Source organism: Priapulus caudatus, unplaced genomic scaffold, assembly GCF_000485595.1.
Source record: "Priapulus caudatus unplaced genomic scaffold, Priapulus_caudatus-5.0.1 Scaffold488, whole genome shotgun sequence".
In the NCBI taxonomy this organism is placed as follows: domain Eukaryota; kingdom Metazoa; phylum Priapulida; class Priapulimorpha; order Priapulimorphida; family Priapulidae; genus Priapulus; species Priapulus caudatus.
The window spans coordinates 87,235-114,380 of NW_014577549.1; the positions used below are offsets into that span (position 1 = coordinate 87,235).

Sequence of the window (27,146 nt, forward strand, 5' to 3'; positions counted from 1 at the left end):
CCTTAAAGTGTTGTGGCTAGAAAAAGAAACGGAAGAGAAATGTCACCTGAAAAGGGAATACACATCGATGTACACACACAGGTATTAACCACGCGGCGTGATGACCCTCTGTCGGCAAGCTGGTAGTCGCACAATTGGGTGAGGGAATGCCATCCTGATTCGCTTGTGTAATCACCGAGTTAGCAAGGTAGCATATTCACATGCCGTCGAGCCGCGGTGTGAGATCGCTGAAGAAATGGGAGTTTCTTGCGCTGGCTCGTAGCCGTGTGTGTTCTAGGTGTGCTTGTAGCTAGGTGTGTTCTGTACATCTGCGTGTGGCATTGTTTTCCCGACAGGCGAGAAACGTTTTACGTGTTCCGAGTGCGCAAAAAGATTCATGAGGAGCGATCACTTATCGAAACACATCAAGACGCACCAAAGCAAGGGATCAGTGGGCGCAGGGACACCAGGTATGAAATGCCGTTCCGCTCATAGTGCTGTTGATAGTTTTATTGCGAGAAGGCTGGTTTCTGCATTACCGAGTTTTGTTGAGGGAAGGCTGGTGTCTGGTTGACTATACAGAGGTGCCAACCACTGCGATTTATCCGTATTTTATACGAATTTCTATTTCTTTTGCACCACTACGACCAGTTTGTATCAAACTACGAATTTCACTGTAATCTAAAAAAAAAAATTTTTGTCAATTATTGTCATTTTTTGTCAATTTATTGTCATTTTTTACCTCCAGAATGCAGAAAATTGCATCTCAGAGTCAAAAAATTTTCCGGGGGGCATGCCGGACCCCCCTAGCAAACTCGGGTCACGTAGCTAATTTGATGGCCAGAAACTACAGATTGCTTCAAATATGTGTTGGCATCTCTGACTATAATTGTGTTATGCTTGGCACGCTCATGCATGCTCGTTGATTTCATGCAGTCACTAGTTGATTTTTCTTGTTATCCTCTGTCATTTCATTCCTGTATGAAAGTAATTTGCTGTTATTTTTCTGTTGTATCCAGGGCACGAAATTCAGATTTTTTTACCAGGCCTCACAAATTTTGTTTGTAAAATCAATGTCATGTTCACGCTTGCATTCTCGATTTTAAATTTGTAAAATGTTGATAAATTATGGCGTGATATCCTTCAGGTAAAACAGTATTGTCGGCTGTTTGCTCATTAATGCTATAAATATAAATGTAGGCGCTCGCTAACACGGCTGAAACCAACGGCTCGGAGGGTCGGTGTTTTGCCAATGTTACCGGCCCTCCAAATAATTTTCCAGCATGTGTCGGTGGACCGGTGCTAATTTTGCGCCCTGTATATCTAACCCATACATTCTCACTCTTCTCGGTTCCTCCACCAATATTAAACTCCTACATGATGTGCTTACCCATGCACTCATGAGCTATTACTCAATCTTACGTCAGGCAATGTTGCCTTCATTCTTCATGGCTCTCAATAAAGCTCGTGAAACACTAAGATGAAATGTGAGAATGCGCAATCTTGTGGATTTTGTTCATTTTCATTACCGGATCTATTAAATGTTTCTCTGTTGGTTGCTGCAGGAATAATGGATGGTGATGATATAGCAGTTTACTCAGTCATCGCCATGCCATCCGGTGTCCAGGACGACAACATCAACAACAGCATGGCTTCACTCGGGTCATCGGAGGCTGAGCAGTCAGACGCTGACATGGACAGCACACTAACAGATGTCAAACCTATCATCACCACAATGACCACATGATGGTCTCTACCTCCACAGTGTGATATCAGTGTGTCACAATGTCATTGTCAACACCTGATGTTGTGTCACTATGTCACAAATACATTATCAATACCCAACATGGTGTTTGTGTGACAAATCCATTACCAATCTTTGATGGGGTGTTTGTGTGTCACAAATCCAGTACCAGTCTTCGATGTGGTGTCTGTATGTCACATTGCCATTATCAATGCTCAATGTTGTCTGTGTGTCACAAATCCATTATCAATATCCAATGAGATGTGTGTGTCACACTGTCATTACTAATGGCCATTGTGGAGTCTGTCATCACCATTGCCCACTTAATGTCAAAAATCTAACATCAACAACTGATGCAATAGATAGAATCCAAGAATCTCTCGTCTCAAGAATCCATTGTCACTATTTCATTTCTGTCCCTGACCAAGCATTACCACCTGGAAGACACACCCACGTGTTTGTTGTGCAGGAGTCTGTCTATTTCTGTGTCTGACTTTCATGTGTAAACAATTAGGACGCACAGTGACTCACACCTGCCCCACCTCCCAACATAGTAAACACTATCAGGCGTGTATAATATAGGTAGAGATATCTATATTATACACTCCTGATTGTACTATGAATGAGGGTAGAAGGTAGATCGTGTGTGAGGGGGTATTACGGTAAAACTCGCATAAGTCGACACTTTTGGGACCAGCATATTTGTGCCGACTTACGAAAGTGGTGACATACGCGAAAGTCGTCATTTTGTCGACTTATATGTAGGGCTCCCTTCCCCGGCGTCCGTCACCCCTACGCAGTCATAAACGTGCTCCACACACGACGTCAGTTCGCGCCACATACATGGCAGACATGAAACAATCGGGTCCGTACATCAATCGACACCGCTGCTGGCCATAACGCACGTACATTGTACACACTAGCGGCAAGCGCGGCACACGCTGGCTATCTGTAACACCCGCTGTTGATTACACATTTGGACATTGCAGGACATTTGCGGCACACGTCTGCCAAATTTTCTTGGAACACTTGCTGAAAAAATACAGTAATTCAGTAATTCCGCGAGGCCGTGCTCTGGAACGAACTAGTTATTATAGCAGAATTTTCAGGGAGTCGCACGGACTCCTGCATAATGTGAAATCATCTGCGACAGCCAGCTCGTGCGTCCCCTAGACCGTACACTGCGCGCGCGCCATCGGCATTTCTGATGACGACTTACAGATGGGAAATTACTGTTGTTTGTATTACATGGGACCTGTCTGAGGGCGAAGACTTGCACATAATTACAGCTTATAAATGATAACTTAGGCAGGGCTATTCCAATGGATTTACTGTGAGAGAAAATCGGGACTTTGACTTCCATGACGACTTATGCGAATTGACGAGTTAGACGATGACGACTTATGCGAGTTTTACTGTATAACATACTGTAAATGTTTGTAAAAATGTATAAAAGAAGTCGGGGTTGAATTTTATCGATCTCCTGTTTTCGATAAAGGAAGGAATTCTGGATGAGGAACAATTTGGAAAGTGTATATGCTTGTAAATCTCAGTTTAGAGTTTGTAATTTCCTGTACAGTATGATACTTTTTGGGAGCGATGGAATGTTATAGGTCGTACTGTATAATGGCCTCTTTGCACAAATTACTTGAGAATATATATTAATGATTTGAAATTATATAGGTACCAGTGACAAGTACCAAAAGGTGATTATTAATGCATATATATATATATATGTCGTAGTGTGAATCTAACCCTTGAAGTAAGGATCCACGACAAGCAAAAAATCGAAATAGGGTGGTTAGCCCGTTTATTCTACCGACCCAAATTATCAAAATATCAGAGTAGAACAGATACCGAAAAAACCCGCTTTTCTTGACACTCTAAAACTCGCGTGTCCCAGGACGCACCACAAAACAACACTCTACATCAGTGACACCTGGTGTCCACACCTGGTATCGGTTTTTGGTATTAGCACTGTAATGAACTTGTTCCTGGCTTTGTGACATGGGAGGGAACATGTCTGCTTCACATAATCCCTTCAGAGAAAGGCACACCTGATTGTAGAACTCTTTCTCTGAGCTTTAACAGTAGACTCATAACATTCTCAATCACCACTTTATCTGTTTCCTCTTCCAACTCAATCATGAAGTTCGTCTTTATTGTCTCTCTTTTCCCTTCTGTTGTGAGTCTTCCGAGACTAATTACATTGTCTCTAAGTATGTACACTGATGCAGCGTGCTGCTTTGCGGCTGATCCAAAGTCCAAGGCTTCCGACAATTGGGAGTTCGTTGCCTTTAGCTCTATTGCCCTCCTCACTGATTCTTTTGATCTCGGGAAGATATAGAGCTCTATGTGACTCTTCTCTGTCCACATCAACTCTTTTCTGGAACTCCCTCCACTTCACCTCCTGTCCATGTATGAAAGCCACTCACGATAGGCTGTATTGCAGAGGAATGTCTGTCCATACCATCCTGCTTGAATAGAGTCAGTGCCCTTTTCGCCACTTCTCCTCCAGATCTTGTGGCCAGCAAGTACATTGCAAACCTTGGACCCAGGAGACCTGCACACATAACTGGCTCCAGAGGGAAGAACCGAAAAGGTGGTATGGGTATTTTCTTTATCTCTTTCCCAAAAACTTTAAACTGTCCTCCTGGTGTAAGAACCCAGATTTTGATAGTGTTCCCTAGCTTGTAGCATCTGCACAATGGCAGTTGGGTAGATGGAACCTTCACTATTGAGCCTGTAGTGTTATAGGCTTGCATGGCTCTATCCTCAACTCTAATTGGGTTTGTGTCTTGGTGAGCTGCCATTACAAACTTAATTCTGGTATTCTGGTATCACTCCTGCGTTGATCGTATATCCTGTCGACTGCACCAATTTGTCGTAGTCTGGATCCAACCCTTGAAGTAAAGCTCCACGACAAGCAAAAAATTGAGGTAGAGGTGGTGTCCAAAGGGTAGGGTGGTTAGCCTGTTTATTCTTCCGACCCAAATTATCAAAATATCAGAATAGAACAGATACGAAAAAAAATGCTCTTCCAGACACTCTAAAACTCGCGCGTCCCAGGACGCACCACACAAACAACACTCTCCCCACATCAGTGACACCTGGTACTCTCCCAAGTGAATAATAAGTCCAACTGCGACATATATTATATATACATGTAAATTTTTTCATAGCAAGTTAGCGAGTGACATAGTGCGACTATGTATTGTTCGTTCGCTCTAGATCTGATTGTGGTTACATCGAGTTGTGGCATTTTTTGAAGAGTATGATAAAAGGTTTAGTTTACCATGCCTGATATTATAACCTGTGACTCTGTCAATATCACAGGCACTTGGGACAGAGTCAGGAACTAATGCAGAATTAACCGCTCCCGCACTCGCCGCTGCGAGTGTGCTGTGTCGCTATTATAATGATATAATATATAGAGTAGAGATATATACTCTATATATTATATCATTATAATGGCGACACAGCACACTCGCAGCGGCGAGTGCGGGAGCGGCTAATTCTGCATTAGCTTTTGTGAAAGCAAGTTTATATACAGTGACACAACAGTGGAAGTGTAATTGAGGGGTAGTATTTGTGAATATGCGTTCGTATTATTTTCAGTTTTTACTGACTGTCCCAAGTGCCCGTGGTCAATATCATATAAAAAGCCACTGTAAATTTTATTAGATCCTTGTTATGAAACTGGTGGTGAGATGATGTTGGGATACTGTGATACCCAAAGCCGTGTTGAGCCAATGAAGCCTGATTAACAACTGAAAGTAGTGTAACTTCATTATGGGGTTTAAAACGATTATTGAATACATGCAGGACGTTTTCATACTTGCGCATATGTAGCGCCTTTTTGTTATCATTATAGGTAGTTTGAAATCGGTTAAAAGGTTCCAAAATTTGGCAACATAAATGTATCAGTAATATTTAGGTTCATGCAGGGGGCAGGTACTGCATGAATTTAATTTGTTACCATTTATGATCATGTAAGTACTAAGAAGGTTGTTATCAGGACATGTAAATATGTGATTACAATTATAAAAGGGATGTATACACTTGGAGGCAAATTGTATTACGAAAAGTATCTGATTTCCAAATTATGGATGAAATTGCTCAACTGTTGTAATACACATATAAATATAAACTAACAATTTAGTATGCGTTGATTTGTAGTTATAGTATGCATTTCGATAAAAAAGGACGTCTGACAAAGCAAGCCGACAGACCGGTGAACGTATGTACACATTTTATTGCTCGCCAACGTGACGAGGTGATGATGGTGTCAAGTTTACTGACATTTAGTGTTCGCTAAATTATAAATGATTTACACATTTTTAAGAGTCAAACTTCAATTGTGCCATGTGCATGTCTGCGTACATGTGAGAGATATTTACTAATGCGATCGCGGATACTATTTTGTACCTATTTTTTAGAGAGAGCAAAGAGTAGAATGATGTAAATATAGATATCGTTGCCAAAAAGCGTTTCATGCTAACCATTCCGTTGAACAACAGATCAGGTCGTGGTGATGGTGTGAAAACGCATCCTCATGCAACAAAGTCAAATAATTCGAAATGGGTGGTGTTCGATTTAGGTAAAATTTTGGTTACATAAATTGACTGACATCTATTGGCAAATCAATCACTGCATTACTTGTTAGCCAAAAATTATACCAAGAGCAAATTTTGGGTTATATTGTAATATGCACATTTCCCCTGGAAGATTGCACGACCGTAAATACTGTACTGGTCAGTTAGTTCAGTTTATGAGACTTGAATGACTCTGAAATAATGTGCACAACAAGTTACTCACGCGGCAGATATTTATCCAGGCTTCAAAAACGGGGGCTGATGATATCTGTCAAGTGGCTATAACGTCAGCAAGGAAAGGCAACCTTATATGGACGTTACTTATTCGATACTAGAACAGTTCTAAAAATATGTATGCTAGTTCAGTGTGCCATCTTCCGCCCTGTGTCTCTGGACGTACTTTTAGGACGGACGAGTTGCGCTGGTCTGTCATTGTGAGACGAGTCAAAACAAACCGTGTGAGACTGCGACTGTGGGAGGGGGTCATGCTGCTCACATCAGAGTACAAACTTTGTTTTCTTTTGGTGGCCCATCGGCTCGTAAAACCAATTTGTATTTTTGCGTCTTACCGCGGGCCAAGTTATCATCGCAGATGTGTTGTATTGGAAGTGGAAAAATAAACGTGTACAGGTATCGTATTGGGAATCCTAATCACTATTCTTCTATAGTTTTTAGGGTGTCCATGTATAACAAGCACTCCACTGAGATTTTGTGACAGAATTGGAGTGTGTGTAATGCACCTACTTATTGGTGGCGCCCCCTCACACACACTATGATAAAATGGTCAAAAGTACATTCCAACATTTATTTTAGTCATTTTTTTCATGTGAGAATATTGATCAGTGATAACTAAAGACAGATCCGTAATAAAATGTCAACCTCGTGAAATTGTTAAACGCTATATATATGCATGCATTACAATAGTCCGTTTTTACACGAAACTATCAAGATCAAACAAGGACACTGGTCGAATCGTAGACAAACGAGTCGTAAAGATAATTCTAATATGGTTTCTTGCTTTTACACTCTTAACGAATGGGTTTACTATTACTTTTTCTTGTATCTCTCATACTGTCTTCTGCTGCATAAAAAATCCCTTTGACATCCCAGCAATATATAATTATGTCCCATTTCATTGGTCAGTCAATCAAGTCGTATACAAAAATAATGTGACAACTTACAGCACAATGTTTTTGGGCAAAATCACAAGCATTCAGACCTGCATTGCTATTCAATATTGACAGGTTTACTAATGCAACAAAATAAGCAAAGAAACCATGTGCCATTGTTAGGTGCTTTCTAGATAACAAACAAAAATCTTGGGTTTGAAAATGCAAAAATACAAACGTTTTAGATCTAATTCTTGGGGGCTAGTTGTACCTACCACCCTCAATGTCCACATCTAGCAGTAGCAGCTACAGCTACACCTATTGTAAAATTGCAGTTAGAGCTACGCCTGCCCTCACCGACGCCGGCTACACGTGCGCCTGGGCCATCCTTAAAAAATTCTATGTTTGCTGTCCCCCTACCCATGATTTTTTTAGTGGGTAGGTAGGTGGGTCATTTTTTTGTGAGGCATAATAGTTATTTTAAGTCTGTCCTCATGTTTGCCACACATGCTTTGTGTTTCAGTCTTAACTATGAAAAATGTACACACAAAAAATGGGGGAAAAAAAAATATCGAACCCAAAATGTCAAAAAAAACTTTTGGGTCGCGGCTATTTTCGTGGGTCGGTCGGAGGACAGCAAACATATAATTTTTTAAGGATGGCCACGTCCACGCGTTCGCTCACTGCAGCAGGCTGCGTCGCACGAGTGCCGACGTGTAGATGTTGTAGTGCTCAGGCAGCTTGGCGCCGAGCCGCGACAGGTAGCGGTTGCGGAAGTAGAAGTTGCTGCGCGGCCGCAGTAGGTCGGCTGTCTGCGCGTAGTCGCCGAGCGCCTCCTCCTTCGCACGCTCCTCCCGCTCCAACTCCTCCACCATCTGCGCTCGCCCCGTCGCCGATAGGTTCAGGTTGAGCCCGCGGCCCGAGTCGATCAGGTAGAGCAGCACCGCGGCGACGAGAGCGAGCGCGAGCCAGCCGAGGAAGAACACCTCGAGGATGAGGTAGCCGTTGTTGTCGACGACCGAGCCGCAGACGAGCGCGATGACGGCGAGACCGAGGTTCTGAATCGCCTGCATGATGCCGTACGCCGTGCCGAGCTGGTGGTCGGCGATGACGTACGCGACCGTCGGCCAGAGCGCGCTCGCGAGCAGCGAGTACGAGATACCCATGACGCTCATCGCGATGAACGGGTTGAGGAACGTGAACGCCATCGTCGCGTGACAACCCATCGTCACGACGATGGCGATGATCACCCACGTGATGTTGCGGCCGACGCGGTCGACCATGAAGCCGAGAAGCGGCGACGCGACGGCAGAGATGATGTACACGATGCCGTTCACCGCGAGCGCGTTGCTCTTCGTGAAGCCAAACTTGCTCTCGAAGAACATCACGCCGAGTCCGATGAAGGGGAAAATGGCGACGTAGAAGCTGACGCAGATGATGCAGAGCATCCAGAACGCGAGCCCAAAGTCCTTCACGTCGGTGATGTGTATCGCCTCGGCCGTCTTCCCCTCGTCCAGCCGGAGGATGCGGTTGGCACGGTGATCAAAGAAGCCAAGCAGGAGCGCGCAGATGAGCGTCATCACACACGTCGCGGCGGCGAAGAACAATGCGATGCCGAGCTGCTCGTACCCGTCAAGGTCGAACACGCGCCCCACGAGGTCGTAGACGGGACCCATCAGGTTCATGTTGGCCGTGCTGCCGACTCGGGCGATGCTCAGCTGCAACCCGAACACCATGTTCAGCTCCTTGCCCTTGAACCAGGTGACGGCGTACGTGTTCTGCGCGACCGCGAGCGACTCGCCGCCCGTGCCGAACAGAAACCGGCCGGCCTGCATGAGCCAGAACTTGTCGAGGAACGCCCCGAGCGCAAAGACGAGCTGGCCGAAGAGAACGAAGAGCGCAAAGACGACGGTGCCGACGCGGATGCCGAACACGCTGTCGAGCATGAAGCCGCCGAAGAAGCAGAGCACGACGTTGGGCCAGGAGTACCACGAGTAGAGCGACATGAACTCGCTCGTGCTCACCCGCAGGTCTCGCTTCATGTCGTCCTGTAGCGCGGACGGGTTGTCGTAGCAGAAGTAGCTTCCGAAGCCGAGCAGACACATGAGCACGAGCATGATGAAGCGGTGCATCCAGCGACCCGGGTGGCAGCACAGCGTTCCGCCGCATCCCGGGATCTCCAGCTGAGACGGGTCGACGGAGCGCACCGCCGACACGCGACGCTTGTTCGGCGACGCGCCGCCGTCGCTACCATAGTCACGACTCGGCGAGGACACTAGCAGCGGTTCGGTCTCAGGCATTGCGAGAAGGTACTCCTAGACCGACGTAGGCAGAGGACGACGACGAGACGGTATGTTGTACTTTACACCTTCTGTCGATATCTCTCGTTGGATGTAAGCAATATGCACGTGCGTTGAGCCAAGGTTATAAGTTACAGTTATCCAAGCACCAGCAGCAGGGATATGGTGAGCGCGTTGAAGAAGATCAGCGGAACTGTAAAATGTCGAAAGAAGGTTGTTACACACATGAACCAATCATGACAAAAACCTGACATGTCAAATAAACAACCGAACCGAGCAAAAACAAACATATGTAACTATTCGATTTCATGCCCCCAATCCTCTGACACTGTGTAATGTACATGTACATCTAATGTAAACTAGATAATACATTACAGATACTTAACTGGATATTTACCTGTCCCAATAACAAGTGGCTAGGGATTAGGAATTGTATGCTTAGGCCATCCTTAAAAAATTATATGTTTGCTGTCCTCCGACCGACCGACGAAAATAGCCGAGACCCAAAAGTTTTTTTTTACATTTTGGGTTCCATTTTTTTTTACATTCCTCATAGTTAAGACTGAAACACAAAGCATGTGTGGCAAACATGAGGACAGACTTAAAATAACTATTATGCCACAAAAAAAGAAGAAAACCTACCTACCTACACACTAAAAAAATCATGGGTCGGGGGACAGCAAACAGTGTCTAGTTGTTTGTGTGCATGCATGTGTGAGCGCGTGCGTGCGTGCGTGAGCGCGTGCGTGCGTGCGTGAGCGCATGCGTGCGTGTGTGCGTGCGTGCGTGAGCGCGTGCGTGCGTGCGTGAGCGCATGCGTGGGTCTAAATATATACATGAGTTCAAGTTGACGGTAGTCCGTTAGTCCAAAACTACCAGGCTTACCCATGGATGAGTAGAATTCAGTAACAACTAGTCTGGTGGACTACCTTCCTGTCAGCGTCAACTAAACCTAGCACTGCCAGTATTTTAATAACAGTAAACACGGATAAATAAACTGATCATTTAAATTATTTCGCTTCCCTGAATGTTGTTATAACATGATTTTAAATAAATTCAACCACCGATTGTCAAATATACTTAAACATAGTATTTTTATCACACACATTGATCAATAACATGGACGACCCATGTTTGTTGCTTATATATATGTGCTTGTCGTAGACTACCACACATGAAGTTGAATTTTGCACCCTTCACATATATATATATATATATATATGACTTTTGAACAAGGGAGTCCAACGGACTCCCTGCCCTCAAAAAGAGGGAGTCCACAGCAAAATGAGGGAGTCTGCAGTCTGAAGTTCAAAACTAAAGATATTAACAATAACGCATACATGTGCTTATTTTGATGCGGTTGCACGTCTGCCATTTTTCTTTGGACATTTGCTGAAAAAATATGGCAATTCCGCGAGGCCGTGCACTGGAACGAACTAGTTAATATAGCAGAATTTTCATTTTTCAGGGAGTCACACGGACTCCTGCATATATGTCAAATCAGGGAGTACGACAGCAAATCAGGTCTGTGTATTTGACTCCGGACTCGCGTTAATTTCACTCCCTGTATATAGTACACACCATTATTTAGTTGCACAACTGTATAATTATCCAGGGTTTTTAAGCTGGACAAAAAAAATTTGGTCTGAAAATGTTTACCCAAATTAGGCTCAACTTAGTTAGGGCAGGAAAGGACAAGGAAACGCCTCTCTGAAATCAAATTCAATCGCGCTGGAATTAGTGTTTTCATACAGTGCGCACACTTCCAGGATATCGATATCTACTAACTATGTATGTAGTCGTGTGTGAAGGGAAGGCCACTTTGATCGTCTTCAGTTGTTTCCGGAAAGGTTTCGGTACCGAGTAAACAATGAACACATGCAGTGTACCTCGTGCGTCGGGTTAGTGAACTTGTAGCGATGCCATGTAGAATTCAGGTGGCACACGAATTAGCTTTATAATCAGCTTTTTTATAACTTTTTTTTTGCCAAATTATTCAACTTGAATTCGCATTTGACGAATTAGCGACCGACAGCTCAAACCCTGGTTATCTTAAACTTATGTATCACGTTGACCCCACATGACCTATAAAGCAACCTGGCTACATTTTGCTCGGATGGTTTATATGTGCTTCTACAAGAGTGGCTACCTATAATATATTACAGTAAAACTCGCATAAGACGCCATCGTCTAACTCGTCAATTCGCATAAGTCATCATGGAAGTCAAAGTCCCGATTCGCTCTCATAGTAAATCAATTGGAATAGCCCCGCCCAAGTCATCATTTATAAGTCGTCATTATGTACAAGTCATCGCCCTAAGACAGGTCCCATGTAATACAAATAACAGTAATTTCCCATTTGTAAGTCGTCATCAGAAATGCCGATGACGCAGTGTACGGTCTAGCCTCTAGGGGATGTGCGAGCTGGCTGTCGCAGATATGCGCTTAGGTCAAACTGACGATCGCCTGTAGATCGCGCAACATGAGTTGTTTCTGTGTGCACCGATTGTTTCATTCGCATTGTTCGCTTGGACGCATTGTGTTTTTTGTCAGCTCGCGTGGAAACAGTCGCGCCGCAAAAGTATTTCATGTAGATATAAAGCCTGGCGAAACATCAGCTTGACACTCTCCAAGTCGCCGAAATACCGGCTTTGTAAATTGTCAAAATGACGATATATATACGCGCATAAGTTGTCATTTGGTCGACTTACATTATATATAAGTTGACAAAATGATGACTTACGCGTATGTCGTCATTTTCGTAAGTCGGCACAAATATGCGGGTCCCAAAAGTGTCGACTTATATGCGAGTTTTACTGTATATATTTACATTATATTGCTAAGGCCAGTCAGTATTTACAACAAGTGAACACCACAAAGTCTGGCATACAACTGTATTATAGATGTTACCAGTCCTACACAGGTCAAGTATTTATCAACACAGCAATTCTCCACATAACAAAGGCACAAGCTGCAAAATTTTTGAATTACGTACGTATTCTCAGAAACGAATTGGTTTTGTAACAAGGGAGGTTACTGTTCACCTTCCGAACTAGATGTGAAATGAACTTACTTCTCATCAGTGTTCGCACAGAACGGATTAGATCAATTATCTGACTTTTCACTCCAACTTCTTCTCCAAATCCTCTATTTTGGTCAGCTCCCCATCCAACTGAAAAACATTAAATGTATCACACTGTGCAACTTTGGTAACGAGTTGCAGCCTGACAGCAGAAACCATGCAGGAAGTTAAAACAAGCGGTGTAGTACCAAATAATGTCTACAACTAGCTACAAATTACAATACACAATGTGTATTGTAGCTAGTTATACACACATATACATATGTAATCGCTGAGGCTATATGCCGGGCAGCCGGGCACGGTCTTCGATTTCCTAAATGCCCGGCAGTTCCTAACCCTAACCCTTGTTTACTTGAGATAACGCTGAAAATTAAAAACTGCCGGGCATTTAGGAAATCGAAGACCGTGCCCGGCAGCCGTCAGATATATGCCGGCTGCCGGGCATATAGCCACTCTGTATGTATATTACACATACAGCCCTGCAAGCAGAAAACCTAACCATTTGCAGGCTACATTATCATATCAAAGTAAAACCATGACTTGTAAGGCTTTTTAAAAGCTAGGATGTGCTTAGTCACAAGTTATACCTTCTCGCTTCTCATTATATGACCTTCATTTGGACGTGAAACACTGGTATAGAGCCTGCCTGGTCAGGCTACTGGCTAGAACCTACTTAATTAGCTATTTGTTCAGATATTATGAATAATGATTGATAATAAATTCAAAATCATACCTCGGGACTTTTGTCCAGACCACTGACAAGAGCACTGAGCAGTATTACACTGTTATACTAAGTGTATACATAAACAACTAATGGCAGTATCGGCTGTATCTCTATTTGCTCTTGCTGGCTTTAAATAACTGGCCACAAGCCAGCTATAACTCACCGCTGTTCATTGTACAATGGAATCTATCCAGTTATGCTAGGTCGAAGGTATTGGTGTGTGTGACGACTTATCCAGACGCGCTGATAGGGTCTATGTCCCCCAGGGTACTGCCGGAACGTACCCTGCGTACGGTCCGGTATACCGGAACGTACCCTGGTACTATCTAATATGCCGGGCCGTACCTCGCCTACTCCACTAACGAGTCTAGGGAGTCACCTACGCCTACTCCCTAACCCTAACCATATCAAATAGTTACCAGGGTAGGTTCCAGTTAGATACAATAATGTAACCCAAAGCCAGGATAATGTAACCCTATCCTGGGTTTGGGTTACATTATTGTATCTACGTTCCGGTATACCGGACCGTACCCACGGTACGTTCCGGCAGTACCCTGGGGGACATAGACACTATGAGCCCCAGACGCAGGCAAACAAAACAACAGACTAATCAGGTCATGCGACGCGGGGAGGGGTCGAGAATGAGTTACACTACGTCACTAGATACAGAGTCAGTAACCTCTTGCCTCGGTCACTAGATAATCTTATAGTAAATACCAACTCTAGTACTATATATATAGCCCTTGTTCGCCACAGGCCTGTGGCGATACAGTCAGTGCCGCTGATAGGGTCTATGTCCCCCAGGGTACTGCCGGAACGTACCCTGGGTACGGTCCGGTATACCGGAACGTACCCTGGTAACTACCTAGCTGATACGGTTAGGGTTAGAGTTAGGGTTAGGGAGTAGGCGTAGGCGACTCCCTAGATTCGTTAGTGGACTAGGCGAGGTACGGTGCGGCATATTAGATAGTAGTATTTAGTACCAGGGTACGTTCTGGCAGTACCCTGGGGGACATAGACCCTATCAGAATCAGCGTCAGTAACCTCTCGGTCTCTAAATAAATTCACAGTAAATACTAGGCCTAGCTCTAGCCTCTTCCCTCTAAATACGGTACAACTACAAGGATAGAGAGCATGGTTCATTGGTTGGTATGTAATTTTCGTGAATTTGGGGGTACACTCTTAAAAATGGAGAGGGATGTTGTTGAGGGTGTTGTTGAGGGTGTTGTGACTGAGGGGGCTAGCCCTTGGCCGCCAGACTACTGGCCAGCGGCAACTGTACGCGGGCTATAGTACTACTACTAGTACTAGTACTAGAGTAGAGCTAACTACCGAGTACTGGCATACGTACGAGACTACGACAGTCTGACGTGTCAGTGCACGCAAAATCCCATCCACGTATTCACCGACTACTTCGGATTTTCCATACCTTAATAACTTACTGTAACATACAATGATAGATACATAAGCTGACTTACTTTTTGACAAAAATCGCTCTTCATTGAGTACAGCAACTGCATTTATACAAAGAAGCGCCGCTTCAAACAGGGAATACAGAGTGAACGCCATGTCATCATGTGACTTCTACGTGAATAACTCGTTTTTTCCATAAGAGATGGCGCCAGTTTTCAGTCGGTAGTAGGTGACGTCACCCACACACCGAAGATGGCTACGGTAGACGGCAACGGAATGGAACAACACAAGCCACATTTTGAAATTCGGACAAAATCAATCGAACAGACGTTAGTTCCCCTTGTGACACAGGTGAGTGAAATCATTATGTTAACCATAGCAAACTCTTATTGCAATATCGCCGTCGGCTAAGCATTGTACACAGTGAGGTATGGAGACTGGAGTGTGTGAACGCTCACTTCGGACTGTGTGGCCGCAGTGTCGATCTGTCGATTTGATAAACTTGTCTCGCCGTCTTCGTTATACTTATACATAGTCCTTTGGACTTTAGAAGACTATTATTTATGAGGTATAGAGCTTAAGGCTAGCGTTGCTGGCAGCAATGCCAATACTAGTGTCAATACCATCACTGCATACAGTCCTACAACACACACATGCACTCAAAACTCCCACTCCGCCACATTGTAAACGCAGGGTTATCCAAGCTTTTTCATTATAGCATGGGGGTGCTGCCTTTACGGTCCTAGTTGCAAATCGCCGAAGGATTTTACCATGCTTTTAGCATGGCGGCTATTATATTTAGAGTGACGGGTGCATTTTAGGATGGCGGGGCTCGACGATAGCCTGGCAGGCCGCCAGGCTATAAGTGCTCTTGGAGAACCCTGAAACTGGAGGTCGTGCATGTTTATACACAAATAATGGTGGCGCATTGCATGCTGGGGTGAGCTGATGCTAGCTCTAGTACTATAGCCCTTCGCTCTGCCGCAGGGCTATAGAACAAACTATGTTGAATCCGGTCACTTTTTCTGCTCTCACTGCTCCCACGAAAAATGGCTCACAAAACGCAAAACGATCGGGCTTTTAGCACTTATTTATCTACATGGACCTCTCACCTATCTTTCTGAATACTTTCTACAACTTTACACCATGTATTTATGCATTTATTCCTCAAAGTGTTAGCTAGCACTACTTGTGATTTCGTTTGAAATGCTCTCGCGCACGCGAGTGACATCACCTGAAATGTAATAGGCTGCACCATAGCTGCCCATGTATTTTGTCTACATTTCGGGTGACGTCCCGTGCGTACATGAGAGCATTTCAAACGAAATCACGTGGGAGCAGAAAAAGTGACCGGATTCAACAGAATGTTCTATAGCCCTGCGGCAGAGCGAAGGGCTATAGTACTAGAGCTAAGCTGATACCTGCCTCTGAGCTCCATTTTGAGGCCCGCAAAGCCAAGCTAGAATAATGCGTGTGGGCATGACATCACACACACGACTACGTTCATTGGCCAAAACAATCGAGAAGCGTGGTCAGGGTGTTTCGGATGATAACCTCCCATTTGGCAGAGTGGGAGTTTTCTGCAGGAATTCACAAGACATCTCTGGTTCTGAAGCAGTGTCAGAGGTTTGGTGCTGGTGTCTAGCTACACAGGGGTAGAAATTAACTTTTGAACAAGGGAGTCCAGCGGACTCCAAGGGAGTCCAACTCCCTGCCTTCAAAAAGAGGGAGTTTGCAGCAAAATGAGGGAGTCCGCAGTCTGAAGTTCAAAACTAAAGATATTTACAATAATGCATATGCTTATTTTGAAGATCTATTCATGCAGTTGCCCGTCTGCCTAATTTTCTTTGAAAAGTTGAAAGTCTTCTTGTTGTTTGTGCATAGCGGCTTGCGTGTGGTGTACTTGTATGTTGCAAAGCAGCATCTGCACAGCATTTACAGGGAATTATCGGCAATAATAGGCGAAAGAAAGTAGAGAAACATTAAGATTTTGGTAGTAAATACATTTCGTGCTTATTAGCTCGCCTTGACATCGTCAAGATGAGCTATTGCCATGGGGTGTCGTACGTCCGTCCATTCGTCAACATTTGGCTACGGTCAACTATAACTCAAGAACCGTTTGACCCACATGTTTCAAATTGCATGCAGTTGTTACTCCTATGAGAGAGGTATGAGCGTCCTATTTTGGAGCACGCCAGTCGACCTACTTTCGAGCCATGCCCACCTTTTGGCAAAAATGGAAATGGCCATAAGTCAATTCAGGTTCAATGGATATGCTCTTGTATATATGTAGTTCATGAGTTTTTATTGAGGTAGATGTTCCAGTGAATGGTCGGACTTTGTATTGATGGTAGTCTTGCAGCCTAGTCAGTGTAAGGGTTGGTGAGTGAATCGTTAACCCTGCACTGTAGGGTAGGCCTTGTGTGTTCCATACCGTAGGCTGGCTATGTAGTCAGTAATCTTAATAGTTATTTTGAATGTATACTAAGTCAGTATTTTATGTAGATCACTGGCTACTTACATGAGCAAATAAGATAAAATGTGTTCTATTAATTAGCTGCTTTAAAGGGTTTATTGCGAAATCAATGCTCCAAAAGGTACAATCGTAGCTGGCCAAACGTAGCTCCAAATGTAACTCCAACCATCCAAACGTAGCTGGCATTATTGCGATATTCGCAAGGAATGGCGGCAGTAATCAAAACGATGCGAGAAATGCTTCAATTTAAAAAACATCATTTATAGGATAAATTTTTGATTCCATGTTTCGAAACTGTTGAATTTTATCCCATGCATTCCAGTACATAGATTAGTTCTTATAATATAGCCAACACCCCAGTGACAGTGGCATTTTTTCTCAATGGCATTATAAAGAAACGACGTTAATAGGGGTCTTGGTGTAATCTGAAGTCACTTTTACCTTCTATTCGAGAAATATCTGGGCAACTTTATCATACTGAAAGTACTGTAAATTAGTCATTATTGAACCGTTATTGAAAACCGAAGTTTATCATACGCGCAGCCTAGCTGGGGGATTTACGTGATTTCATTTCGGCCTGTTGTCACCTTCAACCTTTTACGCGATAACAATCAACATTAATGCACAGCTAGCCATCTGCCTTTGCTTATGTATGTATGGCTTTTCGGTAGCATTGTATAGCCAATTAGAGCACTCGGAGAGCACAGACCTCCGCCAAGGCAGCTGAATTCTGTCACTGTGAAAATTTTTATTAATTAATTAATTAATTAACTAATTAATTGGATCCGGATGACGACCAAAATGTAATCCCCCATATGATAGATATTCGCTGAGTGCGAGCGTGCAGGTGGGGGAGGATTGTGGTTGCCCTTTAGCCTGTGGTTGCGTGTTTGTAAGTCTACAGCCAGCGCACCTAGCGGAAGTGAACTGAAACGTGCATGTTAACAAACACACAAACCAACACTCAAACACACGCCGGTGAAAACATAACCTCCGCCAAGCCCCTGGCGGAGGTAAATATTGCCACGTTGGTGGTTCAGTGTCGATATTGATGGAATGAAAACATCATACATGTAGTACGGAGGCTGAAGATGGGCAGATGTGGAGCCAAGTTGACATTTTTCCTCATTATCGAACTAATGGGTGTTATCAGGAAAAAGTAGGTCATTGGGAAGAATCTTTGTTTTGCTATCCTTGCGTGCAGATGTGATTCATGGCTTATGTTAAATTGATTACGTCACGATTTTTCTGTGGTGTATATTTGTAAAATTTTTGTTGCAATTATTTTTACACTAAAAGTAAGTACTAACGGGACTCAAATTCTTACCTGATACGATTGTTTTTCAACTAGGTAAAAATCCAAAAAACTCAGCGATTGTTATTATGATCCTGACATTGAATGCTTGCTATGGGCTATGTATGAGTCACGAGTGTTTGTTCACGTCGAACAGAATAGAAAAATAGTATAATGCAGCAGTTTAAGCATAAAAAGTGAACAGAATCACTTACATTTTGTAAAAAAGTGGACATATTTTTTTTACGTTTACTGTTTACGGTGACGTAATCACTTTAACCAAACAATGCAAATTGTTTGTTTTTAATTTAGATGAACACGTTTATATCAGGTTTTTTGATGGGGAGTTGTGGTTACGTGCATGTGCTCACTATTGTGAGGGCAGTAGTTGTATTACTACATTTCACTTCATGTGTAAGCCAATAGCAATAAACTAGATTTATGTGAATCCCTTGAGCTGTAAGTATTGAAAGGTGTCGAGTTTGCATCAGAGTATGCTCATAAAAACAAGCAATTTTCATGAAATCATTCTGTAGTTATACGTGTTCTATTAACTAGCAGTCTCCAGTACTCACAAAGGTACTAAGTCAGCACTAAGGAGTAAGAGTTTTGTTATTGAGAGTTGATCTGCCGGTTTTCATGAGTCACTGTGTATATCATTAATTCCATGTTGCTAAGTGACATCGTCTATGAGCATGTAAATAACTCGTGAATTATGTAGTCAAAGCGGCAGTTTGTATGAAACAAATCGGGATGAAGGTTTATATCTGTTCAGCATCGTTGCGTGCCGTTTACTGAGAACATTTTGCGAGTGCTTTTAAAATAATGCAACCATGCTTACACTAAATATATATTTTAAAACGCATTTTCTTGCGAGTTTAATACGTGTTCTTAAATTGGTTAGCGGGCGTCCCATTTTGCCAACTGCCTTTTGGCTAAATAAACGTGGTTAGTGTCTGCTGCCAGCTAGTATTAATGTTCAGCTGTAAATGTTGGTGCACACAGGCTGGCTGCAGCAGTCGCAGCGAATTTCGTTGTAGGGATAATGAATGAATTGGCAGTGAATGGAAACCCCACGTACGGCAATAAGTAGCTTGTACAGAGAGAGAGAGAGAGAGAGAGAGAGAGAGGGGGGGGGCATCTTTTATCAGATTGTTATAATGTCGAGTCGTTCGCAGATTTCTTCAACCCACACATAATTGCCATGTTGTTTGTAGGTCGTGCGACGAGGCGCGGCGACTAGTACAGTAGTAGGAGTTCTTTCTCAGCGTTTCTCTCCTAGTACAGAGATATGTTCACGTACTAATCATTTGCAGAAAAGACCAATATATTTTTTGCGGCCACTGGCAATCTATTGATCAGTAATGATGGACTGCTGGGAAGCCATGCAGAGCATTGGGGAATAAAATACCGGCTGGTTGGATGCTTTCCCAGCCTCCCTTCTCTCTGTCTCTATCTCTCTCATTCTCTCTACTTCTCGTCCCGTCAAGTCGGCAGCGTCCGCACTCGCAGCGTCCGCCGCGTCGCTAGCGTTCCGCGGGGACGTCGCAGCGTCGCACGTCGCAGCCGTCGGCGCGCGTCGGCAGCGTCCGCACGTCGCAGCGCCGCAACGTCGCAGCGTCACAATCATCCGCACGTCGCAGCGTCCCACAGCGCGCAGCGTCCGCACGTCGCAGCGTGCGCGCGTGCGCCAGAGCGTCGCGCGTCGAACGCGCGCGCGTCGCAGGCCGTACGTCGCAGCGTCCGCACGTCGGCAGCAGTCCGCGCAGTCGCAACATCCGCACGTCGCAGCGCCGCGGAGTCGCAGCATCCGTCAACGTCGGCAGCGTCGCAGCGTTCCGCAGCGCAGCCCTGCGCAGGCGTCCGCACGTCGCAGCGTCCCGGGGGGCGTCGCAGCGTCCGCGCGTCGCTACGCGTCGCGCCGCGTTCGCATGCGTCGCGGCGTCGCAGCGTCGCAGGCGCGTCGCAGTCGCCTGCCGCGTCGCAGCGTCCGCGCGTCGCAGCGTCCGCGCGTCGCAGCGTCGCGGCGTTCGCAGCGCGCGCGTCGCAGCGTCCGCGCGTCGCAGCGTCGCGCAGCGTCGCAGCGTCGCGCGCGTCGCAGCGTCCGCAGCAGTCGCAGCGTCCGCGCGTCGCATGCGCGCGCCACGGCGAGCACGTTTGGGCAGCGTCGCAGCGTCCCGCGTCGCAGCGTGCCGCGCGTCGCAGCGTCCCACGCGAGGCACGTTGAGCGTCGCAGCCGCATCCGCGCGTCGCACGGCGTCGCGCGTCGCAGCGTTCCGCACGCGAGCACGTTCGAGCGCTGCAAGCGTCCGCGCGTCGCAAGCGTCCGCGGGCGTCGCAGCGTCCGCTACGTCGGCAGCGTCGGCACGCGAGTAACGTTGCAGTCGTCGCAGCGTCCGCCGGCGTCGCAAGCGTCCCGCACGTCGCAGCGTCCGCGCGTCGCAGCGTCCGCACGTCGCAGCGTCGCAGCGTCCGCAGCGTCGCAGCGTCCGCAGCGTCGGCAGCGTCCGCACGTCGCAGCAGTCCACGTCGCAGGCACCGCAACAGTCGCAGCACCGCACGTTGCAGCGTCGCGCACGTCGCAAGGCGTCCGCACAGTCGCAGCGCCGCACGTCGCAGCGTCCGCACGTGCGCAGCGTCGCGCACGCGAGCACGTCCAGCATCCGCACGTCGCAGCATCCCGCACGTCGAGCACGTCCGGCAGCGTCCGCGCGTCGGCAGCATCCGCACCAGTCGGCAGCATGCCGGCGCGTCGGCAGCCGTCCGCTACTCGCAGCATCCGCACGCGAGCACGATCGCAGCGCCGTCAACGTCGCAGGCGTCGCAGCGTCGCAGCGTCCGCACGTCGCAGCATCCGGCGCGTCGCAGCCATGCCGTCCGTCGGCACATCCAGATAGGCAGCAGCTCGCAGCGTCCGCGCGTCGGCAGCGTCCGCAGCGTCGGCAGGTCCGCACGTCGCAGCGTCCGCGCGGCGCATCGTCCGCACGTCGCATCGTCCGCACCGTCGCAGCATTCCAGGACGTCGCAGCGTCCCACGTCGCGCAGCGTCCGCGCGTCGTAAACAGCATGCCCACGGTCGCGAGCGTCCGGCGCGTCGCAGGCGTCCGCGCGTCGCAGCGTCCGCCGCGTCGCAAAGCGTCCGCATCGTCGGCATGCGTCGCGCGCGTTCGCAGCGGTCCCGCACTCGTCAGCGTCCCCCCCCCCCCCCCCCCCCCCCCGCAACGTCGGCAGCATCGCGACGTGCGCAGCATCGCGGGCGCGTCGAGCGCTCGCAGCATCCGGCAGCGTGTCAGGCGTCGCAGCGTGCGCAGCATCCGCACGTCGCATCGCCGCACGTTGCAGTCGTCCGACGTCCAGCATCCGCGCGTAAGCAGCTCACGCGCGTCGCAGCAATCGCGCGCGTCGCAGCATCTCGCACGTCGCAACATCCGGCACTGCAGCGTCCCGCGCGTCGGCAGCGTGCCGCACGTCGCAGCATCGCGCGTACGGCAGCGTCCGCGCGTCGCAGCGTCCGCGCGTCGCAGCGCCCGGCACTCGGAGCGTCCTGCACGCGAGGCAATCGCAGGGCGTCCGCGCGTCGCAGCATCCTGCGCGTCGCAGCATCCGCACGGCGAGCACGGTCGCAGCAATCCGCGAGGTTGCATCGTTGCTGCATGCGACGCGTCGCAGCATCTGCACGTTCAGGCATCCGCTACGTCGCAGCATCGCGCACGTCGGGGCAGCCATGCCGCACGTCCGCGCAGCATCCGCACGTCGCAGGTCGTCCCGCGTCGCAAAGCATCCAGCACGTCGCAGCATCCGCACGTCGCAGCATCCCACTCGCAGCATCCGCACATCGCAGCATGCCGCCAGTTGCATCGTCTGCGTGCTCGATGCGCGCGGCAGCAGCCGCGGCAGTCGGCAGCGTCGCGCACGTCGCAGCATCCGCACGTCGCAGCGTCCGCACTCGGCAGCGTCGCCGCGTCGGCAGCGTCCGCGCAGTCGGAGCATCCGCACCGAGTGCACGTCGGCATGCATCCGCACGTCGCAGCGTCCGCGCGTCGCAGCGTCCGGCGCGTCGCAGCATCCAGCACGCGAGCACGTCGGCAGCATCCGCACGTTGCAATCGTCTGCAGCGAGGCGCAGTCGCGTCATCTGCACTTGCAGCATCGCACGTCGCAGCATCCGCACGTCGCAGCATCCAGCACGCGCAGCATCCGCACGTTGCATGGTCTGCATGCGAGCGGCGTCGCAGCCGTCTGCACGTTGGCAGCATCCGGCACGTCGCAGCATGCCGCACTGCGGTCAGCAGTCGCACGTTGCAGCGTCCTGCAATGCCGAGCCGTCGGCAGCTATCTGCACGTTGCAGCATTCCGCACGTCGAAGCAGCATTGCCGCACGTCGCAGCATTCCCCCCCCCCGCAAGTTGCATCGTCCTGCGTGCGAGCGGCGTCGCAGCATCCGTCGCGTCAGCAGCGTCCGCACGCGAGCGCAAGTCGCAGCGCCGGCACGTCGCAGCGTCCGCACGTCGCAGCGTGCCGCGCGGTCGCAGCACCGCAACGCGGCAGCGTCCGCACGCGAGCACGGCGGCAGCACACACGTCGGGCAGCATCCTGGCACGCACGCATGCCACACACACTTAGCAAGTCAGCGTGTATAAAGAAACTTCAACGGAATCTCAGCATCGTTGATGACGGCGGTTTTGGCACGGTCGCGTATCGCGCATTACATGGGACAGAGGGAGAATATCGATAACAATCCCAGGCGCCGAGTGAAATCATACGCAACAGCGCCGCCACCATCGATGCAAGGGCGAGCGTTAACTACGGGGGTTTGCGGAGCGCACAGCACATTACTCACCGGCCCCCGCGCCGGGCGCCCGGCGCCGCGGCCGCGGGGCGCCGAGGCCGCGCCGCGGCGCCGCGGCGCGCCCCGGCGCGCGCGGCCCGCCCCGCGGGCCCCGCGCCCCGGGGGCCCGAGAAGCAATCAATCCGAATGCAAAGCTAATACCCACACTCGACAATTAAAAAAGGTTTTCTCTGACGCTGAGCACAACCCGCTCCCCGAATCGATACACGCTGTCAAGTCAGTGGGTCCGCAAGTGCGACCCCTGCTGGCCGCCATTCTGTGATTAACGAACACGCTGGGCCGAGACTCACAGCCCCATCTTACATCAAGAGTCTAATAATACAGCCGTGCCCTTTCAGATGGATAACTCTCTGCGTGCCGCGCAAACATACAACACACGCACACACAAAACGCGCGCACCACGCACGAACATCGCGCACGAAACAAATGCACGCACTACACACACCACGACACCGACACACAGGCACGCACACAGCACACGCACACGCCCACACACACAACGCAACGCACACCACACGCAACGCAGCGCATGCAGCGCCACACACGCTACGCACACACTCACACACCACATACACATCTGGGGCTCTACAGCCTCCGGTACCGTCCCGCTGTCGGCTGGCTTCTAAGCCCCGCGAGATCAACATATCCATCAATGTTATTGCCCCCGTCGAAATCCTTCGCTTGACGTGTCCGGGGGGGTAATCCCGTCGCTGATTCGGCGGGAACGCATTAGGCGCTTCAGCACGAGAGCGACGTCTGTAAAGTCATGCGGCTTATGCTGGCAGGACCGCTGTAAAAAAAAAAAACAACAAAAGGAGGCCCCGGCGGCCCTCCCACGTCACTGCGCGCCCCGCAATCCGGCCACCCCGAAGCAACGAACCTCGATACGAAACCAGAGTTCTGACAGTGCTACACCAGTGCTAAAGCAGAGCTGACCAAGAGCTGACAGTGCTACCAGAGCTGACAGTGTCTAACGCACAGCGTGACAGAGCTAACCACAGCTGCAACACAGCTAACCAAGCTAACCATAGCTATCCACAGCTAACCATAGCGACCACAGCTAAACGCACAGCTAACCAGAGCTAACAGAGCAACCAGAGCTAACCACAGGCTAACCACAGCTAAACCACAGCTAACCACAAGCTAACCACAGCTAACATAGCTAACCATAGCAACACAGCTGACCAGAGCTAACGCACAGCTAACGGCACACTAAGCCAGAGCTAACCCAGCAAGCAACAGCTAACCAACAGCTAACGCACAGCTAGCCAAGGCTAACCACAGGTCTAACCACAGCAGACGCACAAGCTAGACCACAGCTAACGCACAGCTAACCACAGCTAAACCTGACTACCATAGTAACCACAGCTAACCACAAGCTAACGGCACAGCTGACCCTGCTAAGCAAGAGCTAACCATAGCTAACCACAGCTAACCACAGCTAACCACGAAGCTGACCACAGCTAACCAAGAGCTAACCAGAGCTAACCACAGCTGACCAGTGCTAACAGAAGCTAAACGCATAGAACGACAGAAAACGAGCTACACCACAGCTAACCCACAGGCTGACCACAGCTAACAGAGCTAACCACACTAACGCAGCAGCTAACACAGCTAACCAAGCTTAACCATAGCTAACCACAGCTAACTCATAAGCTAACCAGAGCTAACCAGAGTAACATAAGCTAACCACAAGCTAACCATAGGCTAACCAGAGCTAACACACAGCTAAGGCAAGCTACGCAATAGCTAGCCACAGTCTAACCACAGCTAACCACAGCTAACCCACATGCTAACCACACGCTAACGCACAGCGTAAACCAGAGCAACCACAGCTAATACGCAGAGGCTAACCAAGCTAAACCACAGCTAAGCAGAGCCTAACCATAGCTAGCCACAGCTAACCACAGCTACCAGAGCTAACCAGAGCTAACCACAGCTACCAGAACTAACCCATAGCTAACCACACTAACCCATAGCTAACCACAGCCTAACCAGCTAACCAGAGCCTAACCAGAGCTAACGCACAGCTAACCATAGCTAAGCAGAGCTAAACCACAGCTAATGCAAAGCTAACCACAGCTAACCACAAGCTAACCAATAGCTAACCAGCCTAAACCCAGCTAACCGACAGCTAACCATAGGAGCTAACCACAGCTAAGCAGTCTAACGCAGCACAGTTGACAGAGCTAACCACAGCTAACGACAAGCTTAACCACAACTAACCACAAGCTAACCATAGCTAACCAAAGCTAAGCAGAGCTAACCATAGCTAACGCTGAGCTAACACAGCTAACGCAGAGCTAACGCAGAGCTAAACAGAGCTACACCATAGCTAACCAGAGCTAACCATCAGCTAACCACAGCTAAAACCAGAGCTAACCAGAGCTAAGCAAGTCAACGCATAGCTAACGCTGAGCTAACCACAGCTAACCACAGGCTAACCACAGCTAACCATAGCTAACCAGACTAAGCAGAGCTTAACCATAGCAACCTGTAGCTAACACAGCTACACACAGCTAACCACAGCTAACCAGAAGCTAACCAGCTGACAGACGTGACAATTAGGTGTCGGATACGCATCAACGTGACAACAGGGTGAGACAGTTTCAGTACAACGCGTCGGGTGGAGGTGACACGCGCACATGCAACGACGCACTGGCCAGAGAGCTGCCGAGTTTAAACGGAGAATCCTTGTTTACGTTAATCATTTCGAGTCCCGCCGGGACAGTGACGAGATCTATAAACCGAGGCTTCGAGTTCAAGATTCCACCGACGCTCTAGACGAGTGTGAAACCTCTTCTGCATGCATCTCACAATGACATCACCAGAACCAGTGTGTGTAGGATGACAATAACAGCAGGGTAACAGGGAGGTGGCAGGTGCAGGAGGAGCAGATGCAGCAAGCAAAAAACCTCTCTTCTCAAGGGTAGAAATTAACTATTGAACAAGGGTTCCAAAAAGAGGAATCCGCAGCAAAATAAGGGAGTCCGCAGTCGAAACTAAAAGAGCAAAACTAAGATAACGCATATTTTGAAGATTCATCGTTTGCACGTCTGCCCAAAATTTTCTCGATCATTTGCTGAAAAATACGTTAAATCCGGCGAGCCATGCTCTGGAACGAACCTATTATTATAGGCAGAATTTTCAGGGAGTCACAACGGACTCCTTCAGATGTCATAATCAGAGAGGCCCGACAGTAAATCAGGGAGTATTATGACTCCGACTCGCGTAATTCCGCACCGCTGTGACTTCTACATGCAATCTCAGCAGTGACTCTCGCAAGACGCAGTATCTGTATGATCATGCACAGCTGGGTAAAGGCAAAGGATGAAGTGATGCAGAGCAGACAAAAATAACAAGGGAAGTAGGCAGAGAAAGAGAAGGAAATGAGTGAATGAGTGGTGAGTGAATTGAGTGAGGCGATTGATGATTGATGAGATTGATGATTGAGGCACGAGCGACAAGCGAGTAAGTGGGGTGAGTGATGAGTGAGTGAAGTGATATGAGTGAATGAGTGAGTGGAGAGTGAGTGAGTGAGTGAGTGAGTGGTGTGTGAAATAAGTCAGAGAAATAGAAGAA

At 48.1% G+C, this 27,146-nt stretch overlaps 3 protein-coding genes and 1 long non-coding RNA gene across 4 annotated transcripts in view; 2 read left to right on the forward strand and 2 right to left on the reverse strand.

Moving 5' to 3' along the window:
* The first annotated feature begins 62 nt into the window (after nt 1–62).
* LOC106810942 lies at nt 63–2,452 on the forward strand. The gene is made up of 3 exons (XR_001394081.1): nt 63–81; nt 336–449; nt 1,545–2,452. It is a non-coding gene; the product is annotated as an uncharacterized LOC106810942 (long non-coding RNA).
* A 4,652-nt stretch (nt 2,453–7,104) lies between these two features.
* Nucleotides 7,105–9,747, reverse strand: LOC106810937 (major facilitator superfamily domain-containing protein 1-like). Its single transcript, XM_014814421.1, has 2 exons — nt 8,089–9,747; nt 7,105–7,805 (listed from the first exon to the last, which is right to left on the reverse strand). Exon 1 carries the CDS (start codon nt 9,725–9,727, stop codon nt 8,108–8,110), a length of 1,620 nt encoding a protein of 539 aa, XP_014669907.1. The 5' UTR covers nt 9,728–9,747; the 3' UTR covers nt 7,105–7,805; nt 8,089–8,107.
* An 84-nt stretch (nt 9,748–9,831) lies between these two features.
* LOC106810938 (immediate early response 3-interacting protein 1-like) lies at nt 9,832–15,129 on the reverse strand. Its single transcript, XM_014814422.1, has 3 exons — nt 15,012–15,129; nt 12,801–12,899; nt 9,832–9,920 (listed from the first exon to the last, which is right to left on the reverse strand). Exons 1-3 carry the CDS (start codon nt 15,100–15,102, stop codon nt 9,865–9,867), a joined length of 246 nt encoding a protein of 81 aa, XP_014669908.1. The 5' UTR covers nt 15,103–15,129; the 3' UTR covers nt 9,832–9,864.
* A 63-nt stretch (nt 15,130–15,192) lies between these two features.
* Nucleotides 15,193–27,146, forward strand: part of LOC106810934 (alpha-catulin-like) — a 44,448-nt gene continuing 32,494 nt past the window's right edge. Inside the window, exon 1 of the mRNA XM_014814419.1 lies at nt 15,193–15,297. Within this exon, the coding sequence (XP_014669905.1) occupies nt 15,199–15,297 (99 nt within the window). The 5' untranslated portion in view covers nt 15,193–15,198. The remainder of the gene's footprint in view (nt 15,298–27,146) is intronic.

Excerpts from the sequence above, each read along its gene's own strand:
- LOC106810937 (XM_014814421.1), bottom strand. The coding sequence starts at position 9,727 with ATGCCTGAGACCGAACCGCTGCTAGTGTCCTCGCCGAGTCGTGACTAT.
- LOC106810938 (XM_014814422.1), bottom strand. The coding sequence starts at position 15,102 with ATGGCGTTCACTCTGTATTCCCTGTTTGAAGCGGCGCTTCTTTGTATA. Across the intron at positions 12,900-15,011 it reads AGAGCGATTTTTGTCAAAAA|TTGGATGGGGAGCTGACCAA; the intron begins GTAAGTCAGCTT and ends AATGTTTTTCAG. Across the intron at positions 9,921-12,800 it reads TGTGCGAACACTGATGAGAA|TTCCGCTGATCTTCTTCAAC; the intron begins GTAAGTTCATTT and ends GACATTTTACAG.